The sequence below is a fragment of the Simochromis diagramma genome, unplaced genomic scaffold, assembly GCF_900408965.1.
Source record: "Simochromis diagramma unplaced genomic scaffold, fSimDia1.1 OVJJ01000802.1, whole genome shotgun sequence".
NCBI lineage: Eukaryota > Metazoa > Chordata > Actinopteri > Cichliformes > Cichlidae > Simochromis > Simochromis diagramma.
In genome coordinates, this window is record NW_024387492.1 from 18,148,588 (window position 1) to 18,171,382 (window position 22,795).

General features: G+C 37.8%; 1 protein-coding gene across 1 annotated transcript in view; it reads left to right on the plus strand.

Moving 5' to 3' along the window:
- The window catches only part of LOC120725257 (exostosin-1), a 289,966-nt gene that overhangs the window by 226,485 nt on the left and 40,686 nt on the right, over window positions 1–22,795 (plus strand). Inside the window, exons 4-6 of the mRNA XM_040018049.1 lie at window positions 4,783–4,876; window positions 11,628–11,735; window positions 19,778–19,897. Of these exons, the coding sequence (XP_039873983.1) occupies window positions 4,783–4,876; window positions 11,628–11,735; window positions 19,778–19,897 (322 nt within the window). The remainder of the gene's footprint in view (window positions 1–4,782; window positions 4,877–11,627; window positions 11,736–19,777; window positions 19,898–22,795) is intronic.

The following is a 22,795-nucleotide window of genomic DNA, read 5'->3' on the forward strand; positions in this document are numbered from 1 at the left end:
GAGGGATGTCTGTATGAGAGAGAGTAGTAGTAGTAATTACTGGTAAAGGCATTTGCAGTTTACATAGCACATCACATTTGTCATAATAAATGTTGTGAGCTTGGACTGTCTAGTTGAATATGGGCTTTTCTGCAACACGTGTAAAGCTTTTCTTTTTTCCAGTTTAAAAACATGCAGGTCAGTACATTTGTTGACACTTTTCTCTATTGACAGTGAAACCAATGGCAGTAACATGCAATGCATAGCGTGTTTGCGGAATATGATAATATCAAACGAGACAAGTCAACTGATAATCATCTCATTGAAGATTCACATCATTACACTGATTCTTGTCAATTTCAGGTTAAATTATTGTCTGCTGTCATGGATTCAGTTCTAATTTCTGGAGAATTAGATAAGCCCATTACTTTTGTTGTTGATCCATCAGTCTGTATCTGTGTCTACCCTTTTATCCTCAAGCCGTGTTGGGAACCTTTTGAAATATTTTCTGAATCAGACAGTAAACAACAGACAGAGCTGTCAATTACCAACAATATTTTTGTCTGTCTTTCTGTGAGGAGAGCTCTCCAGCTGTATTGTATTTTCTGTGAAATATTTTGTTTTTTGGATTCTGGCTTGTCTTCAGATATAAAAGGGCACATTTTTCACTCTGTAAACCGTATTGATCCATCACTCCTGAAACTATTTAGTGTCTTCTACTGAGAAAACCCTTTTACTTTATAGTGAACAACACTCTTTCTTTTGTTTTTCAGCTAAAATGTTCTGAGTGATTCTATGTGGCACGTATTGATTCTTAATTCTCTCTTACTGGGTATCATCCAACTCTGACTTTGTCTTGTCTGTCTTTATGTGACTTTCCTGCCCACAAGGAGAAAGAAAATCACACAAAACCTATTTAGTATTTGAAAATTACAAGAAAAGTGGAGGGAAGGCTGATTATACACCAGAAACTGGTTGAATAAAGATAACATAAAAGACGTGAAGGAGATATTCTTGATTGCTTTTGATAATGAGTGCTATATTTTAGATATCATAACAAATCATCCTCATTTGCATGTGCAACATAGTTGCTTACAGTTACAGCTGCACCTCTTGCACTGCTTCACATAGGTATTGGAAAAATATTGTGACATGTATTGTAGTCGCATAACCGGTCCTTCTCATACACTCAGTGCAGATCTTTGAAAATGAACAGTGTTACCTGCACAAGAAAAAAAAAATTGTTTACATTATAAATGTACATAAGAGGAGCATGGAGCATACACACGCTGTCATTCACTTACGGAAACTAGCAGTAAGGAAAAGGTAGAGCTCTATGTGCACACACAGGTGTAAGGTGAGACACCCTGCAGCCCCTTAATGCAAACACTGCGGCAGGTGGCTCAGGAGGTGTGATGACAGTTTAATCAGTTGAGAAATTGTGTTTTGAGAGGATCAGCCAGTCAGTGAGAGCGACGACAGTCTAATGTCTAATAAAGACACTTCATAATCTGCACTTTCTGTGCATCCAGAGCACATTTTCTCAGTTTTCTGTTTGGTTAAAATGCACGACTGCCTCCAAAACTTTACCAGAAGTCGAACCATTTTAAACAAGGTTATGAATTCAAATCACAAAACATTTTGCTAGTCATTTTACAGCATCGGTGGCAAGGTGGTTGTCACTGTTGCCTCACAGCACGAGGGTCCTGAGTTCAATTCCAGTCCAAAGACGTGCCTCTTGCCCTAAGACAGCTGGGATAGGCTCCAGCCCCCCCCCCCCCCCCCCCCCCCGACCCCGACCCTCGACCCTGAAAATAATAAAAGGACGAGAATGGATCGATGGATTTTACGACATGACTGAACACTGTTACCGGCTTGCCAAAATATAGTATTTTACTGAATTTTTTGATGGTTTTAAACCATTGCAGAGAGCCTTTATAGTTCTTCACAACGATCTTTAACATGTAACTTAAACAGTAAGGACATTTTTAGGTATCATTTATGATGAAATAAGAACAGAATATACTTTATAAATAGCCCCAGACTTGTATATTGTACTGCTTAAGGGACAGTGTATCTAATTAATCCTTGGAGACACTGACTTTTCCATATTTTGTGATATATGTGTCACTTCCATTTCTGCTTCCATCTCTGTATCTCCAACTCTGGGGCTTTTATGCCAAAAGACCTCAAAAATCCTCCAATGTCCAAAATTAGGGTTCAGCTTGCATCTCAGGACAAAACAGCTTCACCTCACCAAAACAAGCCAGGTTCCCCGGGCATTTCATTACAGAATTGGCCTCTGGGAAAGGCAGGCGATGATGACATCATAAAAAACAAACCAGGCTTTATTGAACAAAGTTTACAAAAAAGTCATGTTTGGCAATGAAAGCGTGAATCAGAGGAGCTGTGTGGTGAAGTGAGATTTAATTTTAGCCAAATAGTATGTCTTGTTATTCTCAAATTCCCATCTTTAGATGTGACAAGCTGACTTTGTCTTTGTTCATTTCCCTCAGTGGCAGTCAACATGACCTTGTCTTTGGGTGACAAACTGGACGTCTGACATCTTATTATGCTTGCTTCCTCTGTCACACAAATACAAACACATATACGCACACACTGCAACACACAAAAAGTGCAGTGACAGTAAGTGATATGCCAGACGCTTTCTCATCATGAAGACTTATCATACACCCACATTATGGAGGCAGACATTCCAGGCAGGTGGACATGCACATGCACACACACACCTGTCTAGTGTTGAGGTTGTGTGGACAGTTGATCCCCAGACAGATTAGACTCCAAACTGAAATCTCCTCAGGCCAGCCCTCAAATCATGCACATACACGTGCACACACACACACACACACACACACACACACACTGACACATACGCTGTCAGAGCTTTAAAGTCAAAGACTTTCGACTGACAAAAGTGACTTGCCAGGAAAAAAAAAAGTTGAGTAAAGTCTGAAGTCCAACTATTAGAGTTTATAGAAAACTTTTTTTTAAAGACAAATCATTTTTGATCACTGATGTGTTACCTCTAGATAACCACATTTTGGACGTTAGGCATTACTTATGCTTTTTTTTTTTAATTTACAAAAAGTAATGTAGTAATTCTTGTAAATATTAGCATCATAAGTATAATAAATGTTTCTTTTTAATGTTGTACGATCTTGCATTACTGTTCCTGAATTCAGTATTTTATTAGAACATATATAATACTTCATATATGTTCGATTACTTTTATTATCTGCATAGTAGATGCTCCTTTTTATGTTTGCTACAGTCTTTTTATCTCACTTTCCAGTGGGAGATGGGACAAAAACTAAATAACACTATACATGGGACATGTGTTACTACTGTCTCTACTCTACACCACAGAATAGTGTCAGAGTTCACAACAACAGCTATGTCAAAGCACTTTCTAGTAAAATAAAGACCCTACAATAGTAAAATAATATTAGAACGAGAACTCCAAAAATCCTCTGTGAGCAGGTACGTGGAGACTGTGGGGAGGAAGAAATCCCATTTTACAGAAAAGACCTAAATCAAAATCAGGTGGAGTGATGTTTCACAACACAGATCAGGTAAAAATTGTCCTGTTCGAACTATTTAACAATAATGCAAATAAAACTAGACTCCAAACGTTAATCGTGTTGAGGTTACAAATGTACTAAAACCTGAGTCTAATTATCTCTATATGAACCTTTTTCCTATGTCATCAGTATATATTAAATATTTCTTTTGTACCAGTAGATCAGCAACACACTTTTCTTAAGACTACAGAATTATGGCAAGAAAAAAGTCTCCCGCCAACGTTATGTTTAATGATTATTCATACCACCATTACTACAGTACATTCATAATACATGTTTTTCTATGACTTCAGGTTCTCAGCCAAGTCCATTATTACTGCTGAATTTTCAGGTTTCTATGTAGGAGCAATGTACAAGGACAAGCGATTGATGGTTATGATTTGATTTTTTTTCTTATTTTTTACAATTTTCTGCAGTCACACTAGCTTCAAGTTGAAATCAGCTAACCTTTGAGTGAAATCTAACTCACTCTACCCTAAGGGGAAGCTAACCTGCACTAAAAGAATTTCATTAGAAAAATATTAGCACTGGCCTTCAAACGTTTTCATTGATCTCACTTGACGGACAAGATAAACTATGCTTTCAGATCAATAGTTCTCTCCAACACAGCTGACTGAAGCCTTCACTGAAAGCAACCCAGCATGGACGATTCTCTGTTCTCATATCTTGATCAGATGAAATGTGTTCAGGGCCACTATGTTTGATTTTATAACAGCTGCGGAGTGCTATTTCCAGCACATTTTATTATTTATCCACCATCCTCCATATCGTTTGATCTGAAGGAGGTACCACCCTGACTTCTACAAAGACACATTTTAGGAAAGTCCTTGAAAAAAGGCTGCGGTAGTCATTTAAAAGTAAGCTGCTTTTGATTGTTCTGTGAAATTGAGGTTTGGACACTGAGGAGGAAGTGACAAAGTGGGAGCATAGATTCAGCCTGACAATCATTTTTCACTTTGGCCTTTGTTTGTTTCCACTCTATAGATCAGAAAAATGCACTGAAATGTCTTGAACAATGCACAACACACGTGTGCTTTTTAGACATTTGATTATCTTTATTTATCTCTCTTTTCCTCATCAAATAATTGATTCTGAGAATATATTTAAAATATCGTTTCACATAACAAACCTTTTTGGCACATTTTTAGTCACTTTTTTTGCCCACTTTCTAATTATTTTCTAAAAATGTGTCTTTGCATAGGTTTGACTACCAGGAGCTACTTCATAACTCTACCTTCTGCCTGGTGCCACGGGGCCGGCGTCTTGGATCTTTCCGCTTCCTGGAGGCCTTGCAGGTAAATCAGTCAATTGCGTGTGTATGGATAATGTCTTTAAATATTGTTGATTTGTCCATGTAGTTTTATACATACTTGTATAAAATATGTCATGAGTCACACCTCCATTCACCAGACGGTAGTGTGTATTTCACAACCAGTGGGTAAATGGTTGCTTGAGGTTTAATGCTATTAAGAGGTAAAAGTGTTTACAAATAGAGTGCTGCACAGCTTAGTCTAGCAATCACTTGCCAACTGGTTGGGGAATTGACATTTTTCCCGAGCCTGTATGACTGGTGCGTGGTGGCATTATTTTTTGTATCCAAACTTTAGATGATATTCTCACCTCAGAAAAAAAGATTTCAAACAGTGATGTGTATGTCAGTGGTCCCCAACCTTTTTTGCGCCACGGACCGGTTTATGCCCGACATTATTTTCACGGACTGGCCTTTAAGGTGTCACGGATAAATACAACAAAATAAAACCAGTACCAGTACCGAAAAAAAGGAGATTTATTCATAACACACCTGAAAAGACACAGGAAAACCAAGTAAACAATAAAAACGATAAAAAAAAATAACGCTGAAAACCGATTAAAAACCCTGAAAACCATACATTTCACACCTGAGCCTCAACTCTCGCGGCCCGGTACCAAACGACTCACGGACTGGTACCGGTCCGAGGCCCGGGGGTTGGGGACCGCTGGTGTATGTAATCATTTTGTCAGGTTTAGCCTTGACCTACCACGTCAGAATTTTCTATTGAAATTTTTTACTCTCTACTCTCTACCTGAAAGAGAAATAGATAAGAAATATTAAAATTATATATATATATATATATATATATATATATATGTGTGTGTGTGTGTGTGTGTGTATGTATATATAGTATTATTATTATTTATTTATTTTTATTTACGTTTGTGTACTTTAACGCTTGGTTAGGTTTATGCAAGAAAACTATATGAGACATTAGCAGAAAGATCAGTACTATTTGCATGTTTCACAGCTCAGTTTCCTTGGTTAGGGTTAGGATGATGAGTTACCTAAAATTATCTAAAATCTATCACCAAAATAAAGACAATTCATATCCCTGTTCATGAACAAATAGTTGGTATCTTATGACTATTTCATGTTTGGCATGAGGCCACATTTTCTGTTGTATGAGAAAAACGAGAAAGTGGCAAAATCATATGAGATGTCTCACAAATAATATGGGAAACACACATCTTAAAAGAAATTGAGATTTTTTTTCCTTGGTTTAACTTAAACAAAAAAAAAAATCATGAAGAAGAAGTCCTCTTAGGATCCTGGGCTGCTGTCAGAGTCCTAAGAGAAAATATCAGATGCATCCCAATAAAAAAGGTTTAATATCTTTAAAAAAAAGAAAAAAAAGAAAAGGTGTTTGTTTTAATATTTATTGTCTAAAACACCCAGATTTTTAATTAAATTAAATCATTTTCTTCTGGTCATTTCCTTTTTTAGAGAAAATAGACCCAAGCACGCGTGCTCATCATTCTAAAGTTTTCTCAGAATTACCGGTAAAGGCTTGTCAGTCAGGCTGTAAAGCTTCAGCTCAGAAACTTGACTAATCAAACAGTTCCGTGTCCTCCTCCTACAGCACAGTGTCTTATTATTATTGGCAATCTGTCATTTCACTGACACGAAAAGCCTCCTTCTGTTGATACACCGCAGAGAAGCAAAAAAGGGACATTCACACTCATCCTCAGACCGCAGACGTTTTCATCTTGCATTAGCACGTTGTCGTGATGTTGTTTTGACATTAAATATCTGGCTCTGCCTTGTGGTTGCCCTTGGCAGTCTTGTTTTCCTTGTTCTTCTTTGTTTATTTTATGCTTCTGATTATGCATTCTGTTGTAGACAGAATACACATTTACATGCAGACATAAATGGGCGGTGCATGCTAACCTCAGGAGTTTTTTAGAACTGTCACTCTAAAAACCTTTATGGTGTTTCTGTTTTCCTAGAACATTTTAGACGTTTGACTAGGACTAGGTTGCACAAGCCTAGACACTATAGAGGCATAAATCGATACAGCACAGTAATACAGCAAGCTAATGGCTCGGTCACACTAGTAAAAATATGGCAACAAACTACTGTATAACACCCCCCCCCCCCCCCAAAAAAAAATAAAATAAAATAAAAATTGTTACAAAAGATTGTATTCAATCCAGCTGCAACTTTTGGTGACCAAATGGTTGCCCAGAACCTGATGATGTTGCACACTCACAATAACTTGACAATAAGGTGATTGAACATGTTGCCTGATAGGAGGTAATGTTTCTGCAAACAGCCACAGTCTGACTTGGACTAATTGCAGTCATTCTCAGAGAGATTGCTGAAGGTGTGCAAATAATTGCTGTCTAATTTATAAATGAAGACAGATTGCTAACATGTTGCCATCAGTCTAAAGGAGTCTTTGTCAGGAATGAACTACAGAAGACTCAACTGGCTGCCAGCTGGTTGTAATTTTATAGAACAGAAAGCGTGCTAAGCAGAAATGTAAAAAATAAATGAGAACTTTTGATAATAGGAATTTCTGTTTATGTAGGCAGCAACAAATATGTGATTTTTGACAATTTATCAGAGGTAATTCATATATTATCAGAAAAAGACTTCAAATTGCCAACTTGAGTAGTTAAAAAATAAATAAAATGCAGTGTATGTTATTGCAATGATCAGCATATCGCAAAATGTAAAAAGCTACAATAATATTGTATCAGAGCTGAAAATGAATTTTATTTATGTAGTGCCAAAATATTGAAATATTGTAACAATATCATATCGTAGGCTGGCTAGAGATTCTCATTTCTATTATACAACACAGACACTAGTTGACGACCCGCTGGCAACCTCCAGTCACTAAGGAAAAATGTGCATTGCTGGAGGTTGATGGTTGTGAAGTCAGTCACAAAGACTGTACTGTGTTAAAACCCTCAATATTTGCTTTAATTGCTGTCAGCTTCAATAGTTTGCACGAAAAATGCTGACTGTAAACACTCACTAATTAAGTTGTAACTTGAGAAACTTGAGAAAGCACAAAACAAACCAAAAACTGTTTGCCCTTAGACCAAAGGTTTGTGTGAAAACAGCACATTTCAGAGGTTCAAAAATGTTTCTTTTGAAGATGAACTTTACACAATTCCAGTTTGTGTTGAACTGTTCACTATTTCACTAATGCTTAACATATATTTTGTAAAAGTTTGCAGATTTTAAGGTATACATACATATTTTAATTGTGAGCAAAGTATTTTAAACTATAAATGTTAGTAATTAAAACACATTTATATGTCTGCTTCTAGAAGGGTGCACATAAGACAAAAAAGACAAACACAACTGACTTCTCTGTAGCTGATTTCTGGTACCATAGATTTCACTGTTTTTAACCAAAAGCAACGAGCAAATCAAGGCTGAATTTTACAGTATCAAAGCTAGCAGGTTTAGCTGAAAGAAGAAGTGTCTAAAAAATTTTCTCATTGCTTTTATTTAAACTTTCATTTAAATGCATCTCAATTATTTTAATGGCCTTTTCAGCATGTCCGATGTGTTTGCTAGAGGTGAGAAAATAAACCTCTGCAGTGGTTTAATAATCATCAAAATTCAGAGGACAGTAGAGGAGAGGACTGACAAACAGAGAGACATGTAAGAGGATGACAGTGGGGAAAAAAGACAAGATGAGAAAAGAGAACGTCATCTCACAAAGCCCGACTAATCAAAGCAGTGAGAATTTGCATCGACGGGTCACCCGTAATGCACTCGGCATTTTGTGAATCTCCTTTAATCTCTCGGTTTCACTTGATTGAGAATCCAGTCAAACTTGAACTTTAAATGAAAATACCAAACATACTGAAATTTGTTCGTTCTTTGCAGACACTGCGCCGCTACTTAACAACCACACATGAAGAATTCATTTGCAAAAAACACATTTGTTCATTTTTGGAAATTTTCATCAGTGAAACTGCAGTTGGCCTTTTTGATTTAGTAAAAATAACTCACCAACATAGAGGTAACTTACCAAATTACAAAATGTTTCTGTTCAAAAGTGTTCCATTTAAAGTCATGAGAAAAAAATAGTATTTCTTCTAAGTGAAATGAAACAGTTCTAAAAACTGCAATAAAAAATTAAAGCTGTACTGTCACTAGTCGGTGTCCTATAGTACTAGACACAGCCACCTCAGTCTTTGACAGAGTGTGGAAGGAATCAGCCTACAGTCCCATCTCTAAGTATATTGTTTGGTTGTGATGCCCTCTTTGTTGTACACTAGTGAAAGAAAAGGCTGAACTTACTTGAAGAACTTGATATGAGCGATCTCAGAAGGTTTCTGTCCATTGAAAAACAAGAAAAAAGTTCCTGGTACACCAGAGAAGGAATATATTCAAGCAGTGTGCTTAAGTGCTGCATGTCAGATGTGCATAGATGACAAGCATTTGCTAAAGAAATTACTTGAGAGAAGGCAAGTACTCCCGTGGTGGACAAGACAAGCACAATAAAGAGACGCTAAATGCCTCCTTTGCTGCTGTGATTTCCAGGAATCATAGAGCTGCAGCATGATTCCTGGAAGGATGTCACACTGGACAGCTCCGCTGAGTGTACATTGATCAACTCTGGCATGGTCGTCTACAGAGTGAATCATGTGGAGGGGCAATAGTTGGCCTGAGCAGCCGCTCTTTGCACACACATCATGTAATGGTCGCCTTTGCCAGCAAAGGGAAAATATAACGCAGTGCATCTTTAACTCAATAACAGACAGCAACAATATTTTTGCTATGTTGTGTGAGTTTCAAATTTCCTATTGTTTTATTTTAGATTTTTTTTCTTGTCTTATAACCTAAAAGCAATTTAATGCAATGTAATGGACCTTTTTGAAAATATAGGCTCTTTAAATAAGCCGGCCAGACTTAAATGTACATTCATGCAACATTTTACCATGTAAACTTGAAGTGCTTCTTCTACCTCACATCAATTGCCAATTTAGAGCCACTCATTAGACCTAGCAAGCACGATTTTGGACTAGGAGAGGAAGCTGTAGTACCTCGAGAAAAACCTACACAGGCGCAGACACCAAACAAAAAGATTAAGATCAGGAACCTTCTTGCTGTTAGGCAACAGTGCTAAACATCGCCTTATACCTGACTACTTTTGAAGGAATTTGTTTTTAGCTTGTTAAGCCCCTTAACAAGCAAAAAAACATGCTTAAAGCATTAAAACAGGCAGCTAACCAGGTTTGTGTCTAAACGTAACAGACAACTTAGCAAAGAACTCATTTTAAATTGTATCGTTAGGCCTTTTTATACTAGCAAGAAAAAGAAAATAAAAACAGAAAAGATCTGATGCAGGACCCGAGAGATGCATCCAGCCCTTCAGTTGGTCCATCTACTCTACATATCAGTGACAAAAAGTATTCGGAGTAATTGAAATGTGAAATTTGTGGTTCAAATCATCAGGGAGCAGGTAAAGCAGTGTCTACAGCTATCTATAAAATGTGCTGGAGGCTCTGCATTTCAGCCACTGGTTTTGGGGATCATGCTAAAATTAATGAAATTATGATGACAAAAAAGTATGTCTGGAAACAGTGATCCCAAGCATACCTGAATAGGAAAACGCACAATACCATGTATTTTCAGTCATGGATCGGCGTCTAAAGAGCCTAGACCTGCTTTCTAGAACTGCTTTCTAACATGTGAAGCAAGGTTGTTCAAGCTGTTACAATAATCTTAGCAGAGAATATAATAAAACAACACCACAAGCCTTTAAATGATGCATAAAATATGTGAAATGAAACAAATTAGCCAGAAAATAGAGTATCTTCCATTTAAACACAGTTTAATAGTGCAGAGGAGTGCACAATCAACTCTCATCGATTAAACACGAACGATGAACCGTTTTGAGAATGACTAACTGCTCCAGCGAACGTCATGGGAGGTCCTTCGTTCCATCTAGTTGTAAAATTTATTTTCTTTCTGCTGAAGTTGTATAATTTTACAACTTCCACAATTTTGAACAACTGTTACAAAGCAATTTCCCTTTGGGGATTAATAAAGTTATTCTTATTCATAAAATGAATTTAGAGCAACGCACAGAGCTCCTGTGGGAAATGAAATCAGCTCCCTATGAATCAAGTCACACAAATGAACCCTCTAAATATTGAGGCATACAGCAAAAATAAATAAATACAGTTTATTTTGTCCTTAATCTTTTTGGCAACTCCATTTGTTTCTGGAAGACTTATTTGGAATGTGTTGAAAGTGTCTCATTAAAGGGAAGCTACCAAAGAAGATAAATCCCTTACAAAAAAAAGACCAAAAGCTGATCCATCCCAGTGCTCTACTTTAAAATTCTGCTTACACTTTATGCATCACTGTGATTTTTCTCCTTCACTTTATCTACTAAATCTTGTAAACAGTTTCAAGTTAATGTTTTCTTTGGCCTTTATTTAACCTCTTTCTTATAGGGAGGACAGCCCTGCTGAGGTGAACAACTGGACAAGTTCACAATCACAACCAAAAACTTTAAAGTGAATTAATGCCACACCCCCTGTTTGCTCAGCTGATATCCTTCTGCAAATCCAATTTGCAAATGTGTTTGAGAGTGTGTTATTTAAGCTACACTAGGAGTCCCATGGTTGCCCACAAAGTTAACAACAGTAAATTTCTGACGTATTTTCCACTTCAGCTCAAAATAGAATGGCCTCTGCTTGTAGTGCCTCTTTCTTCATGTTTGTTTTTAATTTTTCATTTGTATTTCCTCACAGGCTGCCTGTATTCCAGTTATTCTAAGTAATGGCTGGGAGCTTCCCTTCTCTGAAGTAATTGACTGGAGGAAAGCCGCCATCATTGGCGATGAGAGGCTGCTATTACAGGTACTGTAAAACACTGGAAAATTAAATGATGGGGAAATGAAATTAGATCTTCAGCAGATGTATGAGTTTTCCAGCAATAGTATGAACAGATGCAGAAGAAAAAAATATAAATATTATATATATATAATTTTTTTTACATATAAATATGGAAATGGATCAAAGTTAGCAAAGGCCACCACCATGTAACCTGGATAAAGAGGACAAACTTTCCTTGCACTTTACACCAACAAAAGATAAACGGTGCCCTTTCAGCATCGGCTAATTCAGTGTCTGGATGGTGAAATGCCACCATCTTCCCAGTTATAATTGTCCTCTCTGGCTCAAAATCCACTTGGGAACCCATAAGAATCCAGCTGGGGCTGATTCAAACTTCAAGCACAATGCATAGATCAGAAATGTGTGGAAACAGATTTGTGGCCCTGAAGCAGAATAGGCTGACTTTGCCAAACAAAGCTGCCATATGAGTTTAATCAGCTTGATTTCAGTTTAGGCACTCTTATGCAAATCATGTATTCAGTTTGAGAAGCCTGGGAGAAACTGACAAAATGTGTAATATTTCCTCAACACACTCCTGCCTCTCTGAAAAGCTTACCTGCAAGTGGGCACGCAGTCATGTCAAAAACTAAATAGATCCTAAGTATGCACTTAATATTCCTCAAAGTGTTTGTTTGTGATACTGTTTATCAAATAGCCTTTTTAATGACTTGCTATCTGTGACTTGTAGAATAGATTTTAGGATTTTATTGCTTATTTTAAAGCCTTAAACTGACTGCATCTGCAGCCTCCTACAATCCCATACCAGTGGCCTACTAATGGGTATTCATTAAGAACTTGTTAGCAAAGGTAACCTGCTATTGCTTCCTGCTCCGACAGCTGTGGAAGGTCCTGCCTCTGAGGGGCCTCTGATTAATCCCTTCTTTACACTAAACTTCATGGAAAAAGCTTTTTTCTCATTGAGTATATTTTCTCTAAATTATTTCAAATGGGTGTCATTTCACTCACAATTCACAGGCATGGATGACATAAAGTATAAAGCGAAATGCTGTAATTTTATATGAATTTAATTTGACTTTGAGCTTTTGAATATAAAACCAAAGCTCTATCCATTTTCCTAGTAACTAATCCAATTAGGTTCACACAGAGGCAGGAGCCGGTAAATGTGGCAACACCAAGAACACGTTGTGCTTTTTACACCTACAGCTCATTTAGGATCTGCAGTTGACCTGCTGTAAGTATGCCAACATATATGTCTTTGGACTGTGGAAGAAAGCCATCAAAAACCAAGAGAAGCGCAAGGAGAACGTGCAAGCTCCACACAGGACTGATCAGCCAGTTTAAACCCCAAAACGTCTTGCTATGAGATCTCAGTGCTAACCACTGTGCCATCATGCCGCCTCCATGATAGTGCAGTGAATCATTTTTGCTTCAGAGACTTTTTCCAGAGAAGTCCAAATAGAAATATAATGTGGAAATATAGCATCTGGCACTTGGTGTCTGTGTAATCAAATGGTGATTGTTAGGTTATGGATGCGAAAAAGTGTTGATAAAAGTGTGACCTGTCAGCACATCACCGATATGTACCAAGTTTAAAAATCTCATTGCAAACATGTGGCTTTTTTAAAATCATATGCTTTATGACAGCAGTGAGATGCACAGACACTCACACCTACGCTCTGAACTATTTTTATCTAAAATAGATGATTCGACAATTGGATCACCTTCTGTTCTCTTTCATTACAGCGGTGGGTAGAGCTTGTGATATTTACTTACTGTAATAACTCTGTGTTACCATGTGTTGCCTCAGTGACCTGTACCACCACCTGGACAGCAAGTCCAGAAGTAAGCATGTGTAGGCTTTTTGCTTTTAATTAGTGTGTTTGTGGTTTTTCTATGTGAAACACACAATAGCAGACAGGCCATCTTAAAAAAACGTGGCTTTTAGATAAAACATACCAGGCTTTTTTCCTTATTAAGCATTACTGAGACTCACAATAGTGCACTAATCTTGTCAGAGGTTTTGTTATTTGGTTTATTTGCTTAAAATAAAACCATCATGCAAAGGCGTGCTAATTGTTGGTTAAGATAATGTGTGAAGTGAGAGATTTGTTTTGACATAGCCTCCGACACTGAGGGTGTTCACATTCATTACCGATCCAAACAAAGCAAACATTTTTCCATTAATTTCCCTTGCTTTAATGCAGACATGTAAGGAAATGACAGGGGCAGGTATAAACACAGCTAATTTCCAAGGCTTTCAGGATAATAGATGAAATGCATGAGTGATGAACCACAGTGGCATATAAAGGGACTCTCACATACATGTCACTTCAGAACAAGCATCATGCAACCTGAGGCACATTTTAACATTTCAAACTGGTGAAGGTTGGATTGTTTCCCTTCATTGTTCACCAGATCAGTGGTTCTTGTTGTTTTGCTGCTAAGCACAGAATCAAAGGTAGGAAGGGAAGAGACTGAATCAGTGACCATAAGACACACGACTCCCTCAGATCAGTCTGTGCCAATACTTTGGAGCACTCTGTAAAGTGACTGATGCTGTCACAAAGATCTCACTAGCAGAATAGGTTGAGTGAATGGAAAGATAGACAAAATAAGATTTTTGTCATAAAAGGTTCAATAGTAATTGCAAAGATTTGATTATAAGGATTGATTTTAATACTTGGATGCAGTAAGTGGCTTCCCAAAGTGTTTTCTTCATTTGTAACTGACTGTGCTGACTTATAGTAATGCCTCCACCATGTTTGACAGATGATGTTTGCTTCAGATCCTGAGCCGTTCCTCTCATTTTTCATATTTTTCTCTTCTCATGATTCTGATACAAGTAAACCTTGGTTTCATCTATCTAATGATTATTTATTTATTTGTTGGTAAATCTAATGTGGTCCTTTTCAATTCTTGTTATCAGATTTTTGCACTTTGTTGTAAACCATCTCTTTACAAGGGATCTCTTGTTTGTAGACCTTTACAATTATCAACCTTTTTTCTTTCAAACTATTCTGTCATCGCGCACTTTAGTTGTTTTCTGTGAGCTTGCGGGCCTTTTGGTGTCGCTGAGCTTCACTGCATTCATTCTTCTTAAGAATGTCATAGATGGTCGACTTAACCAATCTTACATATTTTGCAATCTCTCTTATAGGTTTATTTTGAGATGAGATGAGATAGGCTTTATTTGTCAGTTGCAGGTCTTTTGCCCACAACCGAGATGACAGACCTTGCCGACCGTACATACAATACAAACATCACATTGGGGAGACAGGTTAGGCTAGGTAGCGAGGAAAAAAAACATCGAAATGTGTAATACAGAAGGATAATACAGGAATGCACAGATATCAACACACCATAGCACAATAAACACAGACAAGCAACATGGGAAAGAGTTCCAGTGTGTACATCTGATCTGGGACCGCCGCAATCTTCGACTGCGCCTCCAGCTGACCCGATGTCCACATCATGGGGGAGGTAAGCGTTGGAGGTGACGTTGGATCCGGGGTAGGGAGGGTGATGCGTCAGTGAGTGCTTATCAGTATATGTATGTGTGTGCGTGTCCATAGTTCAGCTGAGACAGTGTCCTTCGCCCTGCCAGGCTAAGTAAACAGTCTTCCAGCCAACCCAGGTGGCTTTGCATGGAATGGGAAGGAACAGACTCAACACAGTCGTTATCAGGGAGTTTTTGTTCGGCTCCAGCCTTGAGCCCACAGCTGGCGCTGAAGGGGTAGCCGGATTATGATGGTAATTTTTCTTTGCGACAACTCATGAGAATTTCAAAGCTGTTCTTTAACACTCCGACACTGGTCTCTCAATCTACCGTTGGAGAACCGCAAGTTTCTCCATGATGTTATCAACCTTCAGTTCCGTGGTGTTGTCATTCTTTTGCTCAGAGAACAGATTCTAAGACCTCACGACTGCAGTGAGCTGTTCTACGATGTAATCTAACTTTCGCTCAAAGGTGTTATTCTGAGCAGGCCTCTCCTTGATGTAACCCAATATACGCTCAGAGGTGTTATTCTGAGTATTCACGGCAGCTGTAAGCCTCTCCAAGGTCTTAACCATGCTGTTTTCAATGAGCCCGTTCTGAGAAGTCGTGCCTCGTACCATCGTTTCAATCCCAGCGGGCAGCCTTGGGGGGGTTTGAACAGCCGGTTCCCCTTTCTTAATTCTCTGATAAGTCAGGGTCAAACCAGCTCCGATCAGCAAGAACCCTGTTATCATGGTTCCGAATAGGTAGATATCTTCAGCGTCCTCGATCGACAGTCCCGCCAGGCACACGATCCTCCATTTCTGCCACCCGTCCATCGTGTATCCGGCAGGGAAAGTCCCTCCCAGACTTCTCCTTGAGAAAAGGGTGTCAATAGCATTCAGAGACCAAGTTGATCAAATCCATAATTCTCTTTAGGTTTTAGAAACAGACTGTGAGAGAGTGTTCCAGGGAAAAGTAATACAAAAAACACGAGACTAGACAAGGACATAAGAACTAAGCAGGGAAGATAAGGGAGAGGAGAAAAAGTGCGCCCGCCTCCTCCGAGAGCCAAAAGGTTTTTTCAGGCAAATAGTTGCCCCCTTTACTTATGTCAGTTTCTCCTCATATTGAAAGATCCAGTGCAAATATATCACTCAGAAATAAAACTACAAAAACTTTGTCATTGTCACGGACCTAACTGTATACATCGTGGTGGTTTTTGAACCACCAGAAAATCATCTATGTCATCCAAATTCCTGATAAAAGACAGGAACTCATTTTTTAGATGAAATAAAGTCATCTGCATATTTCCTGTCAGTTTTAAACAAACACCAGTTGAGCAGTTTAATATAATGTTACATAAATAAACATTAATGAATTAATTTAAAAGGGATACAGCAATACAGGTTGTTTCCGCTTTTCATTCAACACACATTTATAGATGTTGAGGACACCTTGAAGGCGTTTCATTTCTTTCTTTCAGCACTGAGGCAGTCGGCAGAGTGGCAAGAATAAAATCATTTTCTGGAAAGTAGATATCAGAAAGGATTCTTTAGCCTCGGGCTCTCTGCTTTATTCAACGGTCAGCTTAACACCTTTAAGAAGCATTAAAACATCCAGAATTTATTCATTTAATTATTTTGGTCCAGATGACAACGTCTATAAAGAAGGCGATAATCAGTGAAATATTTAACCAGAATATATTTTAGTTTTTGGTTGGTAAACAAATTCCGTATGCTTGCCCTGATTGGTTTCTCCCTTTTTTTTCCTTTTTTTTTTTGTTCACTAGAAACTACCTACACACGTGCATGCGCGTGTACACACACAAACACACATGCGCACACACACACAGGAACTCATGCAACACTGAAGCTGTAACACCTGCTGAGAGAGTTGAATCTCATTACTTTCAATTACATCACTGAGCACAGCAATACCTGGCTGTTTAATATGTAGAGTTTCTGTTCTCTCCATGGAGAGGGGAAATACACAACACACACACACACACACACACAAAACGCCCCCCTGCTGAGAAACATAAACACTATTAGAGTCAATCGAGGGAAAGAGAATGGGGCTGATTTGATTGGTGTTGTTTATATTCCACCTCAGAGAGCTGAACAATTAAAGCTTGTGCTGCTATAGGCAGATCCCAGTGACGTCAACACCGGCACAACCACTTTTCCTGAGTTCATGATTAATGTGGGGTTTTCAGATCACACAAATGTGAAATAAATATCTTTTAAAAGTAAATCAAAAAGCAATTATAATACAATTTTGTTATAAAGTGGATAAGCAACAGAGCCCCTCTGTACTGTGAGTGCTTTTTTTGGTTTTTACCCATAATTATCAACACTCTGCCACATAATCTGTGACTCTTTCATTTTTGATGCAATTTTGTCATCACTCTGTGGGCCAGATTTACTAATGCTCTGTCCAAGCATTAAAAAAAATACTTGTGTTATCTGTACTAACTGTAGAGGCACAGTGGTAAGCATGGACACAGCTATTTTTGCAGCTGGCCTTGCACACAGCATGTGTTTGCAGATCCTTCGATTTCAGAGAGCAAAATTATGGGAGGAAAGCATTTAAATGAATCATACAAAAAATATTTACTAAGGGTTGTAGCAGGCAGTTGACTGCAAACCACTACTATCAATGCAGTCTTGTGAGTGCAGCCTCACACTAATTCACCCTGCTTGGTAAATCTGTCACTACCCAAAATATTTTCAGGGCTGTCAGAGATGAAATCCAGTCGTGTTTATTTATTATTCTTGTGTGAAAAGAGCGAAGCATAAAAAAAATAGATAAATAAAAATGCAAGCAGCATCACTGTAGTCATATGACATAAAAGCAATTTAATAAGACCAGTTTAAAAAATATGAATATGGGTGTGAAGGCTAATTGGACAGCCCAGCAATGCAAAGTTTGAAAGGCAAACAATTGCAACTTTTGTTACAAAGTAAACTGAATATATAATTTTTAGCAAAACGAAGCATGCAAAAATCAATAGTACAGTAAACCAAAGAAACCCAGGCAAAAATGAAACCTGTTTAAATCCAAACAATAAATGGAAAGAAATGGATGAAAACTCAAAAGTATTAGCATGATATAGAATGTACACTTTTACTTTTTCAATTCATTCAATTATATTATCGTTTAGTGTTTTTGCTTGTCAGCCCCACAGTTTGTTTTTTTGCCAACACCCACTGTATCAGCACTCCTGTCAATGCAGTGGTCTCATTTAAATGAATGAAGGGATCATTTCGCCTTGAAGCAGAGGGGATGAAGATATTATTGGACACATAATGCATGTGGAAATTGGTATATTTCAGTGACAAATATCAGTTGAAGACATTCCAGACAGGATGACTGTCAGTCGGAGTCGCCTCATTAGGCTTCACAGATCACTGTAAGATGAGAGCTCCCTGGTCAAAGCATGACCGATAGAGCCAAGTGGCTTGGGACTCTTTAAATAAAAATCCTCAACACCCTCATGGAAAATGACCAGTGTTTCGGGAAAACTGATTATCACCATCACTCATGATTTCTCCAGATTATAGTGGCCTTTTCATTGGCCAAGTCTAACCAGTTGGCACTCTAATGTTTATTGACGGGAGATTTCTTGTCCATGGGGCCGAAACACCAAACGGTTCTTGGGCTTCAAATACGCCCCCATCTCTTAAGGGCCGATGAGGGTCTTTAGAAACACTGGCTGGAATATTCCCTTGACTGTTTTATTGTCAAGCTCAATGGAGCATGTATGGTTATGTCTGAGCTCATCTTGTAGGTACTTTGTTGTTTTCCAAGCTGGACATCAAGACAACATCCTGCACCATCTCCCTGGCATATCCGGTTGTTTAGCTCCCAAGTCAGGATCATGGTATTCCTTAATTTTAGGCTTTCACTGTCTCTCCCTAAAGGTGCCACTCAGGCAATTCACAAGCCAGCTGCTCATGTTTTGTATGTTAGTGTGTGCTGGGACCAGTGAGATCATGGGCTGTTCTTGTGGGTCTTAGTTATCAGCAGCGGTTGCTGGCACTTGGCTTTTTCATTCCCCTTCATTTCTGTTCCAGGAAAAAATAAATTAACAATGATCAATAAGTTGTTGAGGTAATGTAACATCTATGATAAGCTGATTAACTGTTTTGTGTAATTCTAAACTAAAGCTTAAATATCTTTTAGCTTTGGAGAGCTCATCAAACTCATCTATATAAAAAAGTACATATATATATATATATATATATATATATATATATATATATATATATTCCAAGCATACACTTAGATGAATTAACTCTCAGGTGAATACAGAACTGGAGCTGAATAGCAGGTGGTTTAGTTGAAACACTATCAATGGAGGTAAGTACAAAGTAAGATGTGGTGGAAGAGTCTTGAGGGGAAAATCTCCCTTAATCTTTTCTGCATGTCCACAAATTATTTATGCTTCCTCCACCCTATTTGCCTTCCGCCGATTCTCATCTTTCACTCAGCATTGTTTAAAAATCTAGCATAATATAATCTGTCTCACTGTCATCTTGATCTTCTTTGTCTATTTTTTCCACAGGTTCCCTCCATTACCCGGTCCGTGGGCCATGACAGGATCTTGGCTCTCCGCCAGCAAACTCAGTTCCTCTGGGACGCCTACTTCTCCTCCATAGCCAAAATAGTCTTAACAACTCTTGAGGTAAGCTTGCAAAACATTGTCTTAATGGGAGTTGTGGATTTATTTTCATCAGGAGAGTTGCATTTAGTCAGTCAAACTGCTATAGCTTGTTCTGTACTATACATTGCCGCTGGCTATGCATCACCTCCCAAAGACAAACTTTTAAAAGATTTCTTTCTCCAGTTGTCAGTATTTTTTTTTTATCCAAAGAAGGTTAGCTGAATGTGCCCTCTCTTTTGCAGTACTTTTTCTGCTCCATATTCATACATTTCCACTCAGAAGCAGCTCGGCAATGCAGTGTTCAAACACTCAGTGAAGGTATATCAAAGTTTCCGGGGTGATTTGGCATGCTCAAAGTTTGTTTTGAGATCAGGGTTACAGTTTGACTTTTTGTTGTTGTTTTTTCTTCATAAAACTGTGTTTTTCCCCAATAAACCCTTAGCATCATGTGAGAAAGCCGCTGATACACCATTGGCATATAACATTTTTATATAGAACTTATCCTTTTTTCAACTCTCAAAGCTACTGCCCCTCTTTCCCTTTAATTTGGCACCAGCTAGTACTTAATGTTCATTTTCTTCACTGTCATCAGACTTGTGACAGTTACATATATTTAGCAGGAGTCCTTCTGTATCTAATGGTAGTCTAGATTGTGTGTGACTTATCAGTTCTAATCAGTGACAAACAGAAAAGAAAACCTCTTGCTATGTTTGAAAAGTGCTCATAAAATCTCTGGCGGACTATTCAGCAAGGTTAACCTAGAAAACGTTACATCTAATATGGAGTTCAGGATTTATTTTAACCTAACCTGACAATCTTTGAGAAAAGAAAAGAAATATTGAAGATGGAAACCAGCATTTTGTTGCCTGAAATGAAAACATAGGCGTCGTGAAGTGCCAGTTGTGAAGCACCAAGTGTGAAGGAGGACCATGCTGTCTGGCAGCCTACAGGTTTAAGAGGCTGCAGTATGCGAGTGGGCGTTCATGCCCGCTCTCAAGGCTAGAAACCCACAGGCTGACTCATTAAATGACCTAACCAGCTGATGTACAGAAATGAACCTGTGTCATTGCCATGTACCACAAAAGCCATCCTAGTCTTCCTTTTTTTCTTTTTTCTTTTTTCTTTTTTTAAAGAAATTCATTTCCTTACAACCTCGATTCAGACCTCGGGGACCATTTGCGCTTTGTATCATCTCTGAACACAGACACAGAGGATAATAATCCTTTTTATCACCAACATCAGCAGAAGAATCATAGGTATCATTACATAAACATCAGTATGATTGCTATGATCTTTCTAAAGCCCACAGTTTGTTTTAATTTATCACGTCCACCATGAATACTAATATCATAATTATCACAATTATCATCATAGCGATAACATAAATACTATTATTACAATCATTACACCAACAAAGAAAGACTAACTTTTTCGACTAAATTTTTTTTAATGTGTGTAAAAATATTATTACTAGGTGAGGACTGTGGTTGTTGTGTAGGCCAGTTTGTTGTCTGATTTAATTGCTGAAGTTACACTGAATGCAAGTTTAAAGGTGGAATCTTCATTCTTTTTCACAAAGTAAGTTTGAAGCACAGGTATACAGGTAGATCTTTTTGCACATATTTAGGCTTTATTAAGACTAAGAAAATTGGCTTTATCATTCTTATTGATTTATTGATTATATTGTACATATATTTATTAGTTTCAGATGTAGCCATTCTTGTATTTTGCTTGTTTGCATTATTGTATTTTGCACAACTCTGTTGCTTGTGAAGCTCGCACACAAGAATTTCACTCACATGTGCTGTACCAATGTACCTGCACATGTGATGTGACAATAAAAGTGATTTGATTTGATTTGATTTGATTTGATTTTATATCTTACCTCTTTGAATTTGTACAAATAGAAAGAAAGTTTAACAGACTGAAAAGCCATTAATTTTTAATGCTGGCACAGTTATTTTCTGTTACTTAGTCATAAAATAATGACTCCCTTTTTAATTCTATAGCTCAGTTGATTGCTTTGATTGCACAAATGAGCAATCAAGGTATCAACTTTCAAAACTTTCAAAATATGAAGCACGCCTAACCATCCCTGAAGGGTTTCAAACAGCTACTATACTTAAAAGTACAACCTTTTTATTTTCCTTATTATTTTCCAACTTTTGCTTTCAGAATTTGCCTCCTGTTATGTGTATAATTTTCTACTTCATATGCATATGTAAAGTAGAAAAATGATACAGTGAACTGAAAGTACGGCATATGCAATTGAAATGAAAGATCTCATGCCTGTAATAACGTCACACATTTGTCTGTTTGAGCCAATTTAATGCTGTGTATATTAAAATGTTTGCATCAATGCCGTCTATCAAACACCAGGAATAAGGACCCATCTTTTTGTAAAATGACTGATAATTTCATCACCAAGCCCTACAACTATAATTTATGTTTGCCTTCATGTTTACCTTAATAATACAAAGTGTCCTCAAATTGCAGCATTTTTTTTTTTTTTTGAGCACAAACAAGACCTTGGTAATTCCACCAAATGCCCAGTGCTAGCAGGGTATGAAATTAGACAGGAGACCGCTGACAGCTGTATACTGTTGGCCAGATGTGCTAAAAAGTCAGAGCCAGCATGCCACCAGGCTAAACGGGTGAAATGAAGCATGGCTGATAACCGTAGTGTCCCACATACTGCGAGCCTGACAGTTGGTGTAAGGAGGTGGGTGTGTAGGCATATGTGTGTGTGTGTGTGTGTGTGTGTGGCTGTTAAGAGCTGGATGTAAGTGTCAATTCCCCACTCCCTGTTTCCTCCACTGTTTTGATCTAAATACAAAGAAATATGATTAAAAAGTTTGTTTGTTTTTTAAATTAAAAATGTGTTTTTTAAGTTTCACAATAAGTCAAAACTACTTAGGT